At 45.4% G+C, this 20,381-nt stretch overlaps 1 protein-coding gene across 4 annotated transcripts in view; it reads right to left on the bottom strand.

Moving 5' to 3' along the window:
• Positions 1 to 20,381, bottom strand: part of MYOF (myoferlin) — a 177,010-nt gene that overhangs the window by 12,517 nt on the left and 144,112 nt on the right. For 2 of the 4 annotated variants that reach the window (XM_018041294.1, XM_018041295.1), the window contains 11 exons: positions 19,729 to 19,785; positions 18,324 to 18,335; positions 16,079 to 16,177; positions 14,060 to 14,185; positions 11,844 to 11,999; positions 11,321 to 11,412; positions 7,524 to 7,694; positions 6,509 to 6,657; positions 4,200 to 4,339; positions 1,874 to 1,962; positions 1,688 to 1,783 (listed from right to left, as the gene is read on the bottom strand). In XM_018041294.1, coding sequence (XP_017896783.1) covers positions 1,688 to 1,783; positions 1,874 to 1,962; positions 4,200 to 4,339; positions 6,509 to 6,657; positions 7,524 to 7,694; positions 11,321 to 11,412; positions 11,844 to 11,999; positions 14,060 to 14,185; positions 16,079 to 16,177; positions 18,324 to 18,335; positions 19,729 to 19,785 — 1,187 coding nt within the window. The remainder of the gene's footprint in view (positions 1 to 1,687; positions 1,784 to 1,873; positions 1,963 to 4,199; positions 4,340 to 6,508; positions 6,658 to 7,523; positions 7,695 to 11,320; positions 11,413 to 11,843; positions 12,000 to 14,059; positions 14,186 to 16,078; positions 16,178 to 18,323; positions 18,336 to 19,728; positions 19,786 to 20,381) is intronic. The other 2 variants (XM_018041297.1, XM_018041296.1) reach the window with 1 other exon arrangement.

The following is a 20,381-nucleotide window of genomic DNA, read 5'->3' as shown; positions in this document are numbered from 1 at the left end:
CAGTCCAGTATTACTTGAGTTTGTTTCCCTGATTAGAAAAAAAAATGCTTATGATAGTCGTCAAACAAATTTGCATATATATAATTAGCCAGAATTAGTTTTCCTTGGGGAATGGTAATAATATCCTGAAATGAGAAAGAATAATGAAGTACTTGATGAAACATTCCCTGTGTAGAGTGAACCTAAATGACAATAACTATGTCTTTAACAAAGGTTTGATTGAAGGCCACTTGGGATCATAAGGGAAACTTTATTCTCACTTCATGAATATATTACATTTCAACAAGTCTTATCTTTTACATATCAAGGAACCAAACTCAATTCATGTGGAATAGTAAGTTTATGGTGTGACTGTTAATTTTATGTGTCAATGTGACTGGCCGTGGGGTGCCCAGATTAAACATTATTTGGGTGTGAGTCTATGAGAATGTTTCTGGATGAGACTAGAATTTGAATCAATGGACTGGATGGCTCTCCCAAATGTAGGTGGCATCATCCAGTCTACTGGGGACTTAAACAGAACAAAAAAACAGAGGAAGGAGGAATTTACCTCCTTTTTCTGTCTCACTGATTGAACCAAGACATCTCAGGTCATCTCCTCCTGACCTTAGACTGGGATATATATACCATGGGCTCCCCTGATTCTGAGGCTTTGAACTCAGGCTGAATGATATCTCCAGCTTTCCTGGGACTCCAGTTTGCAGGTGACCAGTCGTGGGACTTTTTAGCCTCCATAACGACTCTCTCTCTCCCCGTCTTTGTTTCTCTGTCTTTCCTGCTTTCTACACAGACACACACACACACACAGATGCGCACACAGACACACACGCGCGCGTGCGTCCTACTTGTCCCCTTTCCTGGCGAATCCTGGTTAATGCACATAGTGTTTACTATCTGCCAGGTGCTATCCTAAATGCAATCTTCTGAATATTCCAGAGTGGTGGATACTGTCATTATCTCCATTTTACACGTGAGGAACAGTGAGTTTGCTAATTTGCCTAGCTAGTAGGGAAACCACCAGATTTCAGTCCAGCTAATTTGACTCCAGAGTCTGACTTCCTAATCCTTGGGTTCTGTATGCATCAGTGTATAACACAAAACTGACACCAACATGGATTATTTGGAACTGAATTATGCAAGTAACAGAATAATGAACACCTATGACACTTTATACATTAGATGTAGGCACTCAGTAAATGTTGGTGGAATAAATGATTTTAAAAAGAAAGCTCTAATGTTTCTTCTTTTCCATGGATGTTAATAACTTCAGGTAACATAGTTAAAAAAAAAAAAACACCTTGGGGGCTCTACTTCTGTCTCTTTAAGGCTAGTTACTCAAAGTCTCAAAAAGGAATAAAAATGAACTGCATGACTAAAAAGTCTCATAAATAAAAAATCTGCTTAATAAATGAAACAAAACCTTTCTTTTCTTATAGGTATCAGATGCCGTTGCTCATAAATAACATCCATACAGGCTTTTCTTTGTTCTCTCTCTGTCTCCCTGGAGCTTTCTTCCTAAGCAATGGCAGGCGGGTTCTTTACCACTAGCACCACCTGGGAAGCCCAGTAAGACACAATATCTTCAATAATCGAGATCCTATAATGGACACCCTATAATGGAACACTCATGAAGGACAGTCTGCTTTGTTCTCTGAGTCTGTCTGAGGCTTTTGCATGCCAGCCTTACCCTTTCACATAGATGTCGCTCATTTCCTCTCCTGTGATGCTTTTCTCATCCAGGACAACATCCTTGGTATTCCAGATAATCACACGCAGGTAATATCTACAAGAAGCACATTTTGAAGGTGTTTTATCCTCTCAGGTCCTGAACCAAGACCCCGGTGAGATATAGCAGGGTCTCAAGCTTACTTACCTCTTGGCTTTCCGGGGTGTGATGTTGAAAGGAGGCCCTGGTGGCCCCAGATTCTTGGGGAAAACATCCACCCACATCTGAAGTCTTCCCTAAGCCATTCAAAAATGAAAAGAGAAATGAAGTTACATTATGGGTGGCAGAGACTACAATCTTCTTTCAAACATCTTCAGTGAAACTAGTGCAGGTCTCCTAATTTATTAGTCCATATGGAAGGCAAGAGAAATGGAGTAAAAGAGCCAATCAAGATGAATCTTATACCAGTGTCACGTAGGCCATCCACCCTCCGTTCTCTCCCAGGAGTCTCTACATGTGCCTACTTTATCATAATCTGATTAAGAAAATGAGGGGCTTGCCATCACTAACACAACCCCAAACACACATACTCCCTCTTACAGTGACTCTCAGAACAGTCTTCACACCATCTCATCCATCATCAGACTCTGCACTTGCTATCAGTGCCAGTTTTGTGACACCCAAGGGTTTCTCCACTTACCTTGAGAGAGAAAATCAAAATAATGTAAAAATGTACTTAATTTTGTGAAAGAAAAACAGCCTGGCACTTTCAAAGCAGAGGCTCAATGACAAAAACATCACCATTCACCAAACTGAGGGCTCCCTGCACTGGCTGGCCAGGGCCCACCGCCTGGAAGGGGCTTACAGGAACGTGGAGGGTGAAAGCCTGGACTGACGCTTGCGCTGCCATCTTGATGGGCTCCCCTCACCTCCCTTTATATATTTGACGGCTACAGACCAGGCCCACTTATCTGGCTGGAATATTCTTCCAGACAGCCTAGGAATGCCGTCAACACGCTGTGTCAACCATACAAACCAATTTAAGTCCCCAGACTGTTTTTGGATGTTCTGTATACTCTGCCTTCATGACAAAAACAGACTAGTCTTTAAGAAGGTTGCCAAGGAAACCACTAGGTTGGCTTCCTAATGCACTGGGATCAAAATGAATTAACGGGGGCTCTTGGAAAGGGATATATTTTACTGTGATCCTTACTCTCTTCCAACTAATCTCGAGGGCTCAAGGGTCTAGCATACATCAAGTACATTGCAAAAATTAGCCATCTCCTAATTAGCAGTGTCTCCTAAGACCCAGCCACAGTCTGTCCAATGTGGTAGGCAGAGGTGATGGAAGTACTGGTGGATGCCCAGGGAGAAATCTTCCTTGCTTTGTTATGTCTTAAGACTGTTCAGTTGAGAGGTGGGAGGGGAAAGAGGAGGAGAAATGGACTCTTTGAGGGGAAGGAAGAATAATAAGAGAAGGAAGATATGAAAATAGGGAACAGAATAAAAGTGAGTGACAAAACCATCTAGTAGGCCCAGCCCATTTGTACTTACTTCTCAAGAGACCACAGTTCTGCTATCCATATCAACACTATTTGCACCCATTATATTAATATTTCTTAAAGTGTGATTTCCTAACCATCTGCATCAGAACCTTTCTAGATACTTGCTACAAATTCAGATTCCTGGCCCCACCCCAGACTTACTGAATCTCTGCAGGCACGGTCTGGGAATCTTCATTCTAACAAGCTTCCACATAGACTATTTTGTCATTTTCCACGTCTCCCCTTGCTTCTCTGGGAACTGACCTTCCCCTGTCACTATCCACATGGCGCCTGTGACGATCCATCCTGCGCATTGTACCCTGTCTTCCTGGCTAGAGCTTAGTGGTCTAGTGGTGGATGAAGGGACCAAGTTAGGGCAACTCAGCCTTTCCACATTTGGAAGCAGGTGGGGCTTCATTATTATATACAAAGCTCAGAAGCCATCCACAATATTCTGACGCACGGGAAGGTGCTCACAGGAAAAGTGCAGGCTAAAGGAGACTCAGAAATAGACAAAAGACAGGGCAAGATCCTGGCCAAGTTTGTTCTGAGTCACTGTCACTCTCCTGCCTGGATTTAGTGAGTTACCTGAAAATTCTTACCATAAATCCCCCTAGTGTATGCGTATACGTGTTCTCAGTCACCTCAATCATGCCCAACTCTTTGCAATCCCATGGACTGTGGCCCAGCAGGCTCCTCTCTCCATGGGATTCTCTAGACAAGAATACTGGAGTCGGTTGCCATTTCCTTCTCCAGGGGATCTTCCCGACCCAGGGATCGAACCCGCATCTCCTAAGTCTCCTGCATTGGCAGGCGGATTCTTTACCCACTAAACTCCCCTCGGGACTGAAGCTAATCTGAGCTTCATTTCTATTTCTTATATAGTTTTTAAAGTATCCAAAAGAGATAAATGAGGCAAGTCTGTGTCAGCTATTGCCACCACCTTTGGGGTGTGGATGATGCATGTTCAAAGGTGGAGAGTGCTTTACCTGGGAGATGTTAGGCTGGAAGCTGCTGTGCAAAGTCCTCGTTTCCACGTGTTCAGGAACCAGCCCCTGAGTCCTGAGGATGTGAAGGGCAAGGCGCTCCTCGGGGGGCCCAAGGTGCTGGTGCAGGATTTTGTTTGCTTCTGCAGTATTTTTTTAAAAAAGACAATGAAACAGGGACAGACATCCAGAAACAGTTCAGCCTTGAGGGATTCTCAGCACTTCAGCCCAGACTTTGCAGACATAGTCAGGCAGTCCCAGTGTGTGAACTGCAGCCCGTGAAAGAGTTGTTGATAGAAACAGCCCCTGACCAGAAGCCCTGCCCAGCCAAGTTCATTCCTGACTTGTGGACTGCAAATAGCAAAGAGGCCAAAAACACTCCAAACTGTGTAAGAGCAACCCCCATTTATGTTGGTGTCAGGGGCTCATGGCCGGACTCCTGTGCAGTTAGGTGTGGCCATGCAAACAAGGTAGGCTAGACTGTAACATAGGTGGAAGTGACAGATGTGTCCTTCAAGGTCCAGCTCGTAATACCCTCTCATGTAGGATCACCTCTGGCACCTTCTCTCTGGATGCAGAATAAAACGGTGACCTTAGACCTGAGGTGATGATGAGCAGAGCTGCAAGGTGAAACAGCCTGGTCCATGAAGGACTGTTTGGAAGAGGGCCACCCACCTGCAGGAGTACCTGTTTTGAATTTATGAGAAATAAACTTCTATTGTGTTAAACCACTAACATTTTTAAGCTTAACTGTTAACAGTAGCTAGCTAGTATCACTGTGGCATTTAAAAAACATAGACTCCCAAATTTTCTGTCACTCCTTCCATTGAGAGGTGGGTCTAGGCCCTCTCCTTTGAATTTGCAGACATATTTGATCACTAAAGAAAGGATGCTGTGTGACTTCTAAGGCTAAGCATGAAAGACCACACTGGCTTCCTGGATCACTTGCTCTGAGGGAACCTGCCAGCCATGTAAGGAGCCTGGGTGCCTAGATAGTGCCCTATGGGAAAGGCCTGGGTAGGTGCTCTGGTCATCAGTCCCAGGCGAGCTCCCAGCCAAGGGCCATCCTGGACATCAAGCCTTCGGGTGACTGCAGCCCCGGCCAACATCTGACAGCAATCAACTGCCACTCAAGTGAGAAGTGCCCCGGTGAGCCCTTCCTGAATGGCTAACCCACAAGACTGTGAACAAAACAAAATGGTTGCTATATGGGGAAAGACTCTAAAAAATTTTAGAGTGGATATACATGTATAACTGATTCACTTTGCTGTACAGCAGAAATGAACACACCATTGTAAATCAAATATACCAATAAAACTTTTAAAAAACACAAAATGCCTTTTTTCAGCAGCTAAGTTTTGGGATGATTTGTTATGGGGCCAAAGTAATGGGAACAACCCTGACTGATACAGCTTTTGGTGGGGTGTTGTTTGACTGCTGGGGTAGTTGTCTCCATCAGGCCATTTTGCTTGACAGTTTATTTCCAATGCCCTTTGCAAGTTCTGATGTAAACCGCATCATCTGTTAAACATCTAATAATCCTTGATACTGACAAAGTCTTCAAGTCTTCTTTCAGATAGAAAGACAAATACAGTTTCTGACAATGCCAGGAATAAACAGTTGAGGATCAAGAAGCATTTTCATTCCCATGTATCTTTGTTCAGCTTTCTCTAGCTGTCCCATGTGCCCTCAAAGCCAGCCCCATGCCAGCCCCTCCAGGAAGCCCTCTTCCCTACAAAACACTGAATCATGCCACAACTCTTACGTTCTATTAAGCTGATTTCAGTCTATGTCATAATGCAGTTAGCTGTTTATGTGTCAGGACAGACTGCATTATAAATTACTGCTCAGGAAGGAGCAAGACCCCAAGTTCGGACATGAGCCAGATGTGAACTCAGCAGATTCTTCAAATTAGCCCCCAGCATCCGTGAGCCTTCTCAGAGAGGGTTGGGAGAATGATGGAGTAATATTGGAGGAGAAATTCTTGCACTACCATCTGAGCACTTCTGAGCTAATTATACAATCACATGGAAGTAAGTTAATTATTAGAAATTTGTGTTCAGAGCTCAAATAGCTATGACCTAAAAAGGTCAAGTGAAACATAAGAAAGACAAGAAAACATGTCCATTTTGACACCCGAGATGACTGCAAAAGTCTAGTATAATGGGGCTTTTGTTAGACAGTCGTGTGTGTGGAATTCCCTATGGTATTAGGGCACTACTCTGCCGACACCCCTCTGTAACGCAAACCCAGCAGCATAAATGTGTTGCTCTACCTTGCGACCAGCCTGCAATCCATGGCAGTGTGCTTACCAAATTCATCCAGGCTGTAGTCTTTTCCTCCATATCTGATGCTACTTCCATCTTCAGAAAGAACAGGCGGTGGGAAGCCTTTGAATCTGGCCACATTTTGAAGCAACTGTGTTGGTTTCAATTGATCTCGCCAGGTGTTTACTCCAGAACTGTGAGTAATAATGCCACACTCAGAGTTACTGCAGGACACACATGTTCTTCTTAGATTCATACACACACATACTTAAAGGCACGTTCATGTAACGGGGGAATGCACTCTAGACACTGGCTTTTGCCTAGAAATCTATTTAGGATTTAGAGACTTAAAATCCACAGTTATTTTGGCCTCAGCCAACTGGTCCTCCCCTTCTCTGGCCCTCTGTAAATAATGAGTTTGAGATTACCATAATCATAATAGGCAAACATAAATTAGAAATCACAAGCTATATCTCACTGGATAATACAGAGAGACACTGTTTAGCACTCAGGGAAAGAGGAACATCACAAAACTGATCAGTTTGTGGGGAGGGGCAGGGAATTCCCACCATCAAACATTGCTAGCTCTCAGTCCCGGGCATCATGGAGGGAGGGGGAGAAAGAAGGGGAGGGCAGGGACTGGCTCTCCAGGCTTTGCCACCTTACTGAGTGCCATCCTCACTGAGCACTACACTGCCTCAGGGGCCAGTGTGGTACACAGACGCCAATGTGAATAGCGCCCCCTCTAGTTGTGCAATGCTATGGCCCTGCTTATTGCTAAGTGTTAGTCACTCAGTTGTGTCTGACTCTCTGTGACCCCATGGGCTGAAGCACCCCAGGCTCCTCTGTCCATGGTATTCTCCAGGAAAGAATACTGGAGTGGGTAGCCATTCCCTTCCACAGGGGATCTTTACCATCTGAGCCACCAAGGAAGCCCAATTCTCCCTCCTGACTTAAAGGATCTGAGGCTCAATGAAGACAGGCCTGAGGTAGAGCATCAAAGCTTCCCCAGTACTGATGTTAGATGGAACAGCCAACGTTTACATCCCAAGCCACTTACACACAGTATTGCTCAGGAATGCCGCAGTGGGACCCAAACCGGGAAAGGAATCGGTTTTCTAGATCAATGATCGTTTCTCCCACTTTTTCATCACGGGTAAAGGTGTCATAATCGTAGACAGAAATTTTCAGATCCTTTTCTTGAGGTAAGTAGCAGCTCAGTTCATACATTCTGAATAAATGAAAGTGAGGTTAGAATTGTATGATCCCTCTTCCCCCCAGGTATCTTGCACACTCCATAGCTCTGCACAGACTCCTTGGGCCATGGGAGGAGGATGTCACGGCCGGGATAGCCAGGTGGGTGGTGGGCAACAGGTGCTTGAGAAGTACTACACGTCAGTAATAAGAACAACGGCAGAGTACATACTTGCTCAGGAGAAGATCCGGGGCTTTAAGTGCCTGAGGAAAATCCCAGTTTTGCTGCTTCCTAGCTGTGGGACCCTAGGGCCACTACTTAACGTCTCTGTGCTCTGTTTTCTCAACTGTAAAATGGGGATAATAATCCCTACCAGCTCATGTTGTTGTAAGGGTCAAGGGAATAAATGTTTAGAAAGCATTTGGTATGAGGGCATTACTCAAAATCCACCAGCAATAATAATAATGTTATTATACATTAAATAATACTTATTGTTAAGAAGTATACCAAATGCTTTCCCTCTCTCCTCCTAGGCTCTCTGGCTCTCCACTGATTCCTGAAGGCTTTCCTATAGTATCCGTATGAAAACACAAACCCTTCTGAGAGACCACCAGATAATCAAACAGTAGGTGGCAGGTGAGCAAAGTGGTGCCAGTTCTGAGAGGGTAATGACTGTAGGCCATGAAAGCCAGATGGGCGGGGTTTGGCTCTGTACTTGCACACAGAGGGGTGGGTCCAAAGGTGCTTAACAAACTCTGGACCACAGACTGTGAGAGGCCCCTCAAATCTCTCCTCTCCCCCTGTGCCTCTGCCCCTCCGCCTGTCACTCTGGTGTGTGGCCCGGTTCTTGCCCAAAGAGCCAGAACTATTAATCTCTGGAATAGAAGGGTGTATGTACATCAGTGGCGCTCAGGAGACAAGCTTCCAGGGGTCTCCTAGACACATCTCAGTGACTTTCCCAGACTTCTGCAGCCAGACGGGCCCTGCAGAAGGCAGGCATCCCAGGAGAGAAGGGGCTGTAGTCCTGACTAGACCGTATCCACACATGCCCCCAAATTCTATTACTGAATCCCAAGGGACAGGTAATATGTGTCTGCTGAGAAAAAATTCTTTGCTCAAATAAGGCTGAGAATCACTTCCTCTGGTGTTCCTCTGGGCAAACTGAAGGCTCTGAGAAATCCTGCAGTTATCTTTTTAACCCAGGCATCCTGGTTTGATGAAGAAATATGCTTTCCCTTGGAACACCAATTAACATCCTTTTGGCAGACTAACATTCCATTGAATGTGATGTGATAACAGTGCCGTGCATATAGGAAAGGTCGCTCTTTCCTGAATCTCTGTCGCAGAGTTCCTGAGAGTCTCCGCTGAGAAGAAAGTCACCCAGTAAGACTGAGCCCAGGGCCTGGAGCCTAGGAGGGTCTGTGGAGCTGGGGTCTCCCTGGCTCCACCCTGCTGGATGGAGCCAAGTCTGAGTTCGCCAGGTGGGGATTGGCCACGTGGAGCCTGATGGCATCACTTCCTCCTGAGGTGGCAAGACTTTTCCTGCCACTTAATTAAGCTTGTGTTTGGCTCTTTCAAGACAGTGATGTAGGCAGGGCTGCTTTTCTCCCATAAAAGCTGGCTTTCCCCGCTTCCCTGTCTCCCTCGCATGGGGCCCTCCTTCCTGCACTGCACGCCTTTTCCTGTCTAGACCTCAGGGCTGGATCAGCGGAAGAGAAGGAAAACGATCACATTGTCATGCCAGAGGATTATTTCCACTGCCTGGCTCCGGCACACGGCCCCGGGGTGTGCAGCACAAAGGGTGTGTGTGTGTGGGGAATGTGGGTGTGGGTGTGTGTGTGCGTGTGTGTGAGGGGGTATGTGTGGGGTGTGTGGGTGTGGTGGGTGTGTAGCTGTGGGGGGGTGTGTGTGTACGCATGTGGGTGGATGTGGGTGTGTGCGCACACTCACATGTGAGAGAGGGAAGGAATGTGTAAGGGTTCCATCCACCACACATGAGAAGCAGCAGATGAGCAGGATAATAAAGCCAGAAATTAAGATACCAGCCACACATCAAATAAGAACAAGGTGTTCTCCTCGGTGGTGTTCTCCTCGGTAGTGTTCTGGGGAAAAACAACGCTGTGCAAATGTCTTTTGCAAAGAACATTTTTCTACAGGTGATGTGAAAGTTGCTCAGTCGTGTCCGACTCTTTGTGACCCCATGGACTGTAGCCCGCCAGGCTTCTCTGTCCGTGGGATTCTCCAGGCGGGTAGCCATTCCCTTCTCCAGCGGATCTTCCCAACCCCAGGGATTGAGCCTGGGTCTCCTTCACTACAGGCAGATTCTTTACTGTCTGAGCCACCAGGGAAGCGCTGCAGGTGATGGCTTGGCCATAAGCACAAAGCAGTACTGAGTTGGTTGGGAAAGCCTGGGGCTTGGTCAGGATTTCTCCCCAAGTTCAGGCTCCCCGTTGTACCAGCTCCGTGCACGCAGCTCGGGCACCCTGTTTCCCTTGACGTGGGGCTAAGACCCCTGCCCTGCCGGCTGCAGGGTCTGACACTGATGTGAAAATCAGACGGCGGCGGCTGCACAGAGCACAGCATGGCAGCCATGCAGACCCTGCAGTCAGGTGGCCGGGGCACGGTCCCGGTTCTGCCGCTCCCCGGCGGGGTGAGCTGGGTGTTCATTCCCTTTGTACCTCAGTTTCCTCTTTGTCAGTAGCCACTCAGAGTGGTGAGATTCTTGAGATGTTTTCTATGAAGGGCGCACTATAGTGCAAGCCCTCAGTAAAAGCTTAGCAAATAGTAGTTTAGTTGCTCACTCGTGTCCGACTCTTTGTGACCCCACGGACCATAGCTCGCCAGGCTCCTCTGTCCATGGGATTTCCTAGACAAGAATACTGGAGTGGGTTGCCGTTTCCTTCTCTAGGGGATTGTCCCGACCCAGAGATCCTGCACTGCAGGCAGACTCTACCACTGAGCCACCAGGGAAGCTTGTAATAGTAGCTATTATTAAATGTGGAAGGAGTTTATAGCTGACAAAAGCTAGTCCTCTTTAGAGGTCACTTGGGTTTGCCTTACCCTTGAGAAGGTTCTGATGAGATCAGTGTAACCGTGCAGAAACAAATGTCAGATGGCAAGGATGAGATAGTAGTGCTATTTCAAGAATCTTCTTGAACAGAAGACAGGGAGCAGGACGGCTGATGCCATCACTTTCTTCTCCCCTCCCTGTTTTTGGTAACAGAGTCAACAACACATACCCTGGCTCAAAACAATGCAATCAAAGCATCTCAGATAGGAGAGCTCAACAGGAGTGGGGTGTGAGAACCACCCTGTCACTCCACGGAAGTCACTGCCTACTCTTCTTGTCTAGAAGCCACAAACTCTCTGGCCTTCTGGGCCTCCTACCATCCACATCCTGTTACCCCTGTCCCCAGGTCGTAGGGCGGGTCTCTCAGACTTGGTTTAATTTTCTTCATGGTACTTTTTGCTTTCACGAAATGCTTTTATGTATGTATTTATATATTCATTATCTGCCCCACTGACCTGGATATCTGAATAGTTCATAGACATGGTTTCACAGTTTCTGGGCCTCGAGCAAAGCTTGGCGGCACATACCGCCTCCTTAGCATGGAGGCCATGAAGAAAAGAACCACAGAAAAGCATTAGGAAATATCTGTTACCTGCCGAACACCGGGTTGAGCGTGTTGGGGATGTAGTTGTCTCGGTCTTCAATTACCTTTTTGCCCAGTGTTATTTTTATGTAAGGGTCACACTGTGGGGATGAAACAGAGGACAGGTTATGTCACTGCGGGGTGCCAACTTGAGTCAGTTTCTGGGACAGACTCAGGTGTGACTCCTGATGAGAAGGGGCGGCCTCAGATCAGGTCTGGGTAGTGCTCCCTCTTGGCGCCATGCAGCCAGCGCGCCTTTGGAGGAGAGGCGGTGGCCGGGAGCAGTGACAAAGCAGTTCTCTGAGGTCACATCTGTAAAACGAGAAGGATGATCCAGAGGCTCCAAAGCCCCTTCCCTTCAAGCTCTTAGATAAATCCCCGTTGGGACCGTCCTCCTGAACAGATTGTTTTGATAGCGTATCTTTCCCCTCGAGAGATAACAGACGCCCAGAAAGAAGGAACATGACAATTACGGTGGTTGAAGACTGTAATTATCTTGCTACTGGAGAAGGCCCCACACCCAGACTCTTACCAGGCCATTGTTGTCCTGGGGCTGGAGCTCTAAGCCTCGAACAATGTAAATCCTAACCGTGCATTCCTGTGGGACGCTGTCAGGTAACTCCCGAAACTGCCGGGGAGGGGCCGGCACGCTGGGGTCATCCGACAGCGGGTAGATTCTGAAGGAGCCCTAGGAGAGAGACACACAGGTGGAGCCGCAGGGCCCAGGGTGATCAGAGCAGAGGGCCCAGGGCAGTGCAACCCCCCCAGGACGTGAGGGACAGCCACAGAGGGCTGTGGGGTTGGGGGAGGAAGGACCGTTTTTGTGAAAGAAAGCTATGGAGCGCTTTGCAAGTTTCTGATGGGGAAAGTGAATGACGACAAAGTAGTAGATCACAGGAGAGAAGGAACAGCAGAGCAGAAGCTGGGAGGCCTGGCAAAAACCCAGGGGAGACATGGAAGTGGCTTGGACCAATATGATGGCAAAGGAGGTGGCAGGAGTGAAATTCTGGACATTTTTTGAAGACAGGAACAAAAATGATTATTTTTTAAACCCAATAAAATATTAAGGTGATTTCCCTCCCCCCCTTTTTTTGCATTACTGCACAAACCCCCTTCCACTCCCAGGCAAACTCCTGTTCATCCTTCAGGTCTCAGTTGAAAAGTGTCACTTCTTCCAGGAAGCCTCCCTGACTGCCCCTGGGTTGGATGAGTTTCCTAACATCTTCTAACACCACATTCATCCCTATTGCAGCGATGACATCTGCTTCACTGAAAGTGAAAGTTGCTCAGTCGAGTCTGACTCTTTGCGCCCCATGGACTATACAGTCTATGGAATTCTCCAGGCCAGAATACTGGAATGGATAGCCTTTCCCTTCTCCTGTGGATCTTCCTGACCCAGGAATCGAACCAGGGTCCCCTGCATTGCAGGTGGATTCTTTACCAACTGAGCTATTGGAGCGTCATTACTATTTATTGTCTATATTGCTCACTATCCTGTGAGCTTCCTGAAGGAGGGAAATGTTTCTTGTTTGTCACTATCTCCAGGACCTAACACAGGGCTGGGCATGAAGCTGGGGCACAGTAAGTGGCTTTTGAATGAGTGAGCCCTCAGGTCAGCTTGAGAGGCTTTATATTTTATCTTGAAACCAAGAGGCTTTATATTTTATCTTGAAACCAGCTTATGTACAAGAGAAAGCACTAAAGTTGGATTCAGAATATGTGGGTCTTAGGACCCAGCTACTTTCATTCAGTAAAGCAGCATGAAGTGAGGACCTACCATGTACTGGGGGCCCAAAATGAACTCAAGGAATCCAGTCTGGCACAGGGATGTTAAATAGGTTTAACTCTCATGCTATCTTCAATCAATGGGGTGGAAGCTCTAATAACAAGGATTTTGAGACCACGTGTAGGGTGAACCAGTCTGATTGATTAGTAATGTCTGCCATTGAAAGGATTAGAAGTAACATAGATTTGCTACCTGTGGTTGGAGGGAGGTGCAGATACTTATAATGTGAAAGGCGCTTTACGAGTGGTGGGGACCCAGGGAGCCTGGAGCAGGAGTGAGTCACCCTGCCAGGAGCAATCAGGGAGCACTTCACAGAGAATCTGCCGTCAGAGCTGGCACTTAAAAGAATGAGCAGGAGCTTATCAGACCACAGAGCAGGAAGGAAGGGCAGCCAGGGAACGAAGAGCTTGTCCCAAGGCTCCAAGTTGTGAGAGGACAGCATGTGTCTGGGGCTTGGAGAGGGTGTGGTGGCAGGGGAGACAAGAAGCTTGTGAAAGGCCAGCTCCACCCTAGGGAGGAGTTGAGACTTGACTAAGTGGAAACTCAAGCGATGCCTTTAAGTGGTCAAGAAACATGATCGGATTTGGTTGTATGGAGGATGGACTGGATCGTGAATGAGAAAGGGAACAAGGACAATGGATTGGGAAGGTATTGTACTGATCCAGGTGAAAGCCTGGGAGGGGTTGGGGGATGTGTGTGTGCACGCGTGTGTGTGTGCGGTGGTGGGGGGTGGGACTTAGAGAAGCTGACTCTACAAGATTCAAGGCTGGTTGGCATCAGCAGAAGACTGGCTTTGAGGATTCTGCCCCCAATTCCAATGCCCTTTTCCTTGTTAGCATTTCCGAGCATCCTTCAGGTGTCAGAGGGTAGGTCTCTGACCCAGGGACTGGTGGTCCTTTATCCTAGGTCTATAAAGAAAATAAAGATGGATTTTAAACAGGATAGACACACATTTCACTCACCTTAAACTCCCCTACCACAGAAGGATCTTCATTCTCGTCTGATTTGCCTCGAAACAGCTTGAAAGTATCTGAGAAGTCTGTTAGGCCCTCGAATTCCTCTACATCCTCTAGTTCACAATCATATATCTGCAAACCATCAACAGATTCTTAATTTCTCATTATAACACAGGTGGGATCTAAAATCAAAATGACTGAAATACCAAAGGCACATGAGATGTGGATGGAGCACCTGGAACTGGCGCATTGCCGGCTGGAGTGCATAACGATACACTTTGGCAAACTGAAGTCACTCAGTCGTGTCCGACTCTTTGTGACCCCATGGACTGTAGCCTACTACGCTCCTCCGTCCATGGGATTTTCCAGGCAAGAGTACTGGAGTAGGTTGCCATTTCCTTCTCCAGAGGATCTTCCTGACCCAGGGATCGAACCCAGGTCTCCCACACTGTAGGTAGACGCTTTACACTCTGAGCCACCAGGGAAGTCCGTCTGGCAATTTAAAGTTAAATATCCAGCTACACTGTGATACAGAAGTTGAATTCCTAGGTGTTCATCTAAGAGACATGAAAACATGTCTGCATGGTGTAAGAATGTCCACAGCAGCTTCATCATCAGAGCATGCATGGACAAACAAGTCATGATACATCCATACAATGGAATATGACTCAGCAATAAAAAGGGGCAAACTACTGATACATGACAACATGACTGATCTCAACACTACTGTCTTGGGCTATAGAAGCCACACACACACAAATACATATTGTATGAGTTCACTTATACGCAGTGTGAAAACAGGCAAAACTGATCTGTGATGATGAAATCAGATCAGCTGTCTAAGAGGGTTGGAAGGCTGTTAGGAATTGACTGGAAAGAGGTACACAAAGGAGTTTTCTGGGGAGATGGGACTGTCTGTTGCCTTGTTTTGGTAGTGGTTTATGTGGGTGTATGTATATAATCATAACTCACTGAAGGAGTTACTTTACTGAATATAAATTATACCCTGATAAAGAACTAGAAGAAGAGGAGGAGAAGCAAGGAAGGAAAGAGGGAGAGACAGAGGATGGACTACGGGGCTGATCCACCAGACTGGTCTATTTCTCTAAATGAGAGGTTCTTTGCATGCTGGTGTTTCTTAAGCTACATTGAGATGTTATGACAATCACATGAAAGAATGTGGATTTTTCCACTTTGATGGAGAAAAAAATTTTTTTAACTTTTAATTTTGTATTGGGGGTACGGCCAACTAATACTGTTGTGATAGTTTCAGGAGAACAGCAAAGGGACTCAGCCACACATATGGATACACATGTATCCATTCTCCCCCAAACTCCCCTCCCATCCAGGATGCCACATAACACTGAGCAGAGTTCCATGTGAGATCATTGTTTTAAGGGCCTGATCTTTCTCATTTTAAAGTTTATCTTTCTGCTATGCATTGTTCTGAAAATGTTAGCCTTCGCTTTAGCTTTACTACTGGAAAGCTGAATAAAGAACTAGAAAACTCAAACCCTTAGCAGAAAGATCATCCATAACCAGATCTGCCTGGTTCAAAAGCTCATCTCCATCCTGGACACACAGTTGTGATTGTATGCTGCAAGTATGTGAAACAATCAACCGCTCAGCTAGTAAAACATGCCCAGAATGGAGGACAGAATGAAGCATGCTGATATTTCATGCTGTTTTGCAAGAGCACCATGACTTCCAAGGTCTCCCTTGGTCAAATTGGACAGGCATTTACGGCCCTAATTAGTGCAGTGCCAACCCAATCCCAACCCTCACTCAGCCAGATGTCCCCAAGCCCTAAAGTGGCAGTCACAAAAACCATTAATTAACAGCTGTTCTCAAGCCCTGGAAATCTCAGCAAAGCCCAAATACATCACAAGACAGCTCCCCCAGAGGTGCTCCTGGCCCCTCCTCCCAGCCCCCACCATCAGACCTTTCAGGCTTTCACTCAGCTCTGCCTGCCACCGGTTTTAACGCATATTCATCCCCCACCCACAGGTGCATAGGCCCAAGTACCTTGAGTCTGGAATAACCTTTTTGAATATATTGTCCACATTTTTCATGTTCTCCTGTGGAAGCATAAAATTTACTCCACCAGTCAACAATTTCTTCCTCCTAAAGAAAGACACATCAAAATGGCAACACCTCAGTGATGACCTGGATTTCCAATCATTTCAGGGAAACTATATAATGGAAAAGAGAAACAGGTACTTCTGAACCTGGAAGAAGTGAGATTATATGACTTTTGTTTACATGCACCAAAGCAATAAGAATTCTCCCGCCTGGAAGCTGGAGGTGAAGTGATGATCCTTGGCCAGTGAAATGCGTGTAGCTTTAATGGCCACAGCCATACTGGGTGATTTTCTAACAGTCTATGGATACAGTCTATTCATTTGACTGGTTTTACTCTTTTATCCTGTTGATATTTACATACCACCCTTATGGCATAAAGTGAAGAAGAACTAAAGAGCCTCCTGATGAAAGTGAAAGAGGAGAGTGAAAAAGTTGGCTTAAAGCTCAACATTCAGAAAACTAAGATCATGGCATCCAGTCCCATCACTTCATGGCAAACAGATGGGGAAACAATGGGAACAGTGGCTGACTTTATTTTTCTGGGCTCGAAAATCACTGCAGATGGTGATCGCAGCCATGAAATTAAAAGACGCTTACTCCTTGGAAGGAAAGTTATGACCAACCTAGATAGCATATTGAAAAGCAGAGACATTACTTTGTCAGCAAATGTCCATCTAGTCAAGGCTATGGTTTTTCCAGTGGTCATGTATGGATGTGAGAGTTGGACTATAAAGAAAGCTGAGCACAGAAGAATTGATGCTTTTGAACTGTGGTATTGGAGAAGACTCGAGAGTCCCTTGGACTGCAAGGAGATCCAACCAGTCCATTCTGAAGGAGATCAGCCCTGGGTGTTCATTGGAAAGACTGATGCTGAAGCTGAAACTCCAATAGTTTGGCCACCTGATGTGAAGAGCTGACTCATTTGAAAAGACCCTGATGCTGGGAAAGATTGAGGACAGGAGAAGAAGGAGACAACAGAGGATGAGATGGTTGGATGGCATCACTGACTCAATGGACATGAGTTTGGTTGGACTCTGGGAGTTGGTGATGGACAGGGAGGCCTGGTGTGCTGTGGTTCATGGGGTCGAAAAGAGTCAGACATGAATGAGCGACTGAACTGAACTGATTTACATACACAAAGGACAAGAGGGAAAAAGAGGATGAGATGGTTAGATAGCATCCCAGACTCAATGGACATGGATTTGAGCAAACTCTGGGAGATAGTGAAGGACAGGGAAGCTTGGTATGCTGCATTCCATGGGGTCACGAATAGTGCGACTAAACAACAATATTTACATATACAGGTAAAGTGAAAAAAAAAAACCTTTAGTATGTGTTTATTATTCCATCCTCCAGTATGTATTTCATTTCCTTAGCCTTTTTAGCCAGTAACACATTGCAAAATAAAGCTCACTAAGCTAAGCATGGGAGAAACTGTTTCTAACTCAAGTTCTACCCTTTACATCATAAGCCATACCCTTATGTTACAAACCACACCATATTAGATATGCTGTTTAAAATCTCTGAGCAACATTTTCTTCATCCACTGAATTGGCCAACACTATCTTTCCACATCATTCTCATAGGGTTGTTTTGGACATCAAATAAGATGATTAGGAGGAGGAACTTTGGTTATAAAATGTGAAGCAAGAGTACAGAGTGGCTCCCAATCTATTCTTGAAAATTCTAATTCAATCAGCCTGGAGTGAGACCTGGCATCCAGGATGCTTTCAAAAGTTCCCCAGGCAATGTGCAGCCAGAGTTGAGAACCTTTGGTGGTTCTCTGGGCAGAAGGGATGGCATTTGGAATCACTTGTGGAATATTCTCACAAACTCCAGAAGGCTGTAGTTTATAGCAGGCTATGACTATAAATTCCACTCAGATTTATAATAAGAATAGATCCTCATCAGACCCACCTGCATCTTAATCTACCTAGGAAAGAGTCAGGTTGCCCGAAATAGTGTGTCATCAGCAACACAGCTATTTCATCAGGGGGTGAGACAGAAGAAATACTCAAGAAAAACTATTTCTCTGTGTACAGTATACATATGTTTACACACATAGTTATTTCCCCTCTGTTGATCAGTAAACCCAATCCTGGATTTAAAAACAGTTTTGTTTTTTTAACATATCAGCTATAGGAAAATACATGAATTATAAATCTAGCAAATTATATAAAACAGTTACCTTTTCTGTTAGCTGTTCATCACATATATGGCCAGGAAGAAGGCAAAACATGTATAGGTCACACGGAGGTAGAGACCCATGAGCATTAGGTTGAACAAGAAAGAGAAAAAGAGACATTATTTTTCAACCATCATTTACATTATCAACATTGTGATGGTTTCTTTATTTAAGATGATCTCATTATTAAACACATCTTTTTGGTTTCTTCTCTGAAAATGTACAAAAGAGCTACAAACAGTATTAAAACAAAAGGCTTGGAGGTAGTCACCCACATCCCATTTTAATAGAGTTAGACAATCTCTGTCCACCAGCACAGTGATTACATAGGGCGTTGGGGGATTAGCAGGGTATAGCTGTTCACCTTCCTGCCCCAAACCTTGCATTCCATTTAGCTTTTAAAGTATATTCTCAGCTGGCTTAATTCTCATCTCTTCAAAAACTCCTGTTGCAATATCATGTTTATACCCAGCATGATTGCAATATCATTATTAGCAAGCATCTTTTCTTGGTTTTTCCCCATGTTGATGTTATAGTACCAAATACATATCCATCCATCAAAGTTGTTCTATGATGTCAAGTCTCTCACTGACCAAATCCTTCCCTTTTGAGTTCCCACATGGAGAAGCTACCAGGAGATGAAAGAACTGACAGCTAGGATGTTGGGGTTTGACTTTTCCCTTGGTACCTGCTGGAACATTAGCCAAGCTCGCCCTCAGGGGCAGTTTGAAGAATTGTTGCCTCCTAACTTCAAGTTCATTTCCAATATAAGGGAACTGTGATTCCTCACTACAGGCACCTCCTGCAGGGAGTGCGGGATGGCTATGAGGCTTCTTTTGCAAGTGCCCCTCAACTTTCCAGATCAACTTTTGTTCAGCACACAGAATTGCCAAGAGAAGTAGAGAGGCAGATAGAGGTAACAGTTCTATCAGATTAGTATCCAAGTACGATTGAGAGTTAAATCATCACAACTGAAATGAGATTTTGGAGAGAGGGATTTTATACCAAAAGTGTTTGCACATTCTGAATTCAGATTTTTAGAATCTTTTTATTCACGTCTATTTTCATCTATTTGAAACCTTTTCAAATAAATGAGCAGTTCATGATTTTAAAAGCATTTTCAAAACAGATTGCTGATGTTAAAATCTAGCATTAACACAGGAAAATTTATTCATGTCCACTTGCTCATAACTTCACATGAAAAAGTAACTGAAGCAACTTGAAATAACTTGCTTCATTACATCCACAGGGCACAGCAGATTCTCCCCTGAAGCTTAAAACAATCACATTTGTTTAAAGAACATCTTTCGCTCCAAAATCTAGAAAGAATCTGAATGGAGAGTTCAAGTCTCTAGAGTGAAGTCCCTGCAGCCCCAGGCAGCTTCGTGCGTTTTCTTATCATACATACATGCACTGTCCTTGGAGAAGCCATTTTGCTGAGTGCTGTTGACATACTGCTTAAGCACTGGAATTGGAAGGCAATCGTTGAAATGGCCATGTAGGAATGTCCATGACATCTGGCTAGCACTTAGTGATCCCCCCACCCCCGTGTTTATTTCCCACTTCACTTGTGGTGGTGCTGAGCCCACCAGACAAGAGCTGTCACAGTCACCGCAGGGTGGTGGTGTGAGTTTCTGTGAGCGTGAGACTGTCACCTGAAGCCACAGCCTCCAGCTTCCATCATCAGCACAGTGCTGACCCAGTCCCTCAACCTACCCATATAAAAGGCTTGAATTGAGTTAGTGGTAATAGACGTTCATCACACACACAAAGCATGAACATGTAACATACACAACACACACGTTACATGTGTGTATATTATGTGTTACATGTGTGGACATATTTTACATGTACACATAATCCAGGACATTAGCAAGCTGGTCATTGGCTCTTCCAGAGCTCAACTTTGCTCATTTGACTTTGCATAGATGAGCCCTGTCTTCCCCAATGAACAGATGGAATCAGATTTTTAGAGGCCATTCCGAATAGCCTTTCTTATTAACACAGTATACGTCCACTAGGTGTTAGGAGAGCAGCTGATTAAAGTGATATATAGTATGT

This window comes from Capra hircus, chromosome 26 (genome assembly GCF_001704415.2).
Source record: "Capra hircus breed San Clemente chromosome 26, ASM170441v1, whole genome shotgun sequence".
In the NCBI taxonomy this organism is placed as follows: domain Eukaryota; kingdom Metazoa; phylum Chordata; class Mammalia; order Artiodactyla; family Bovidae; genus Capra; species Capra hircus.
Note: the sequence above shows the minus strand (reverse complement) of the source record. Positions and strands in the feature narration are given on the sequence as shown.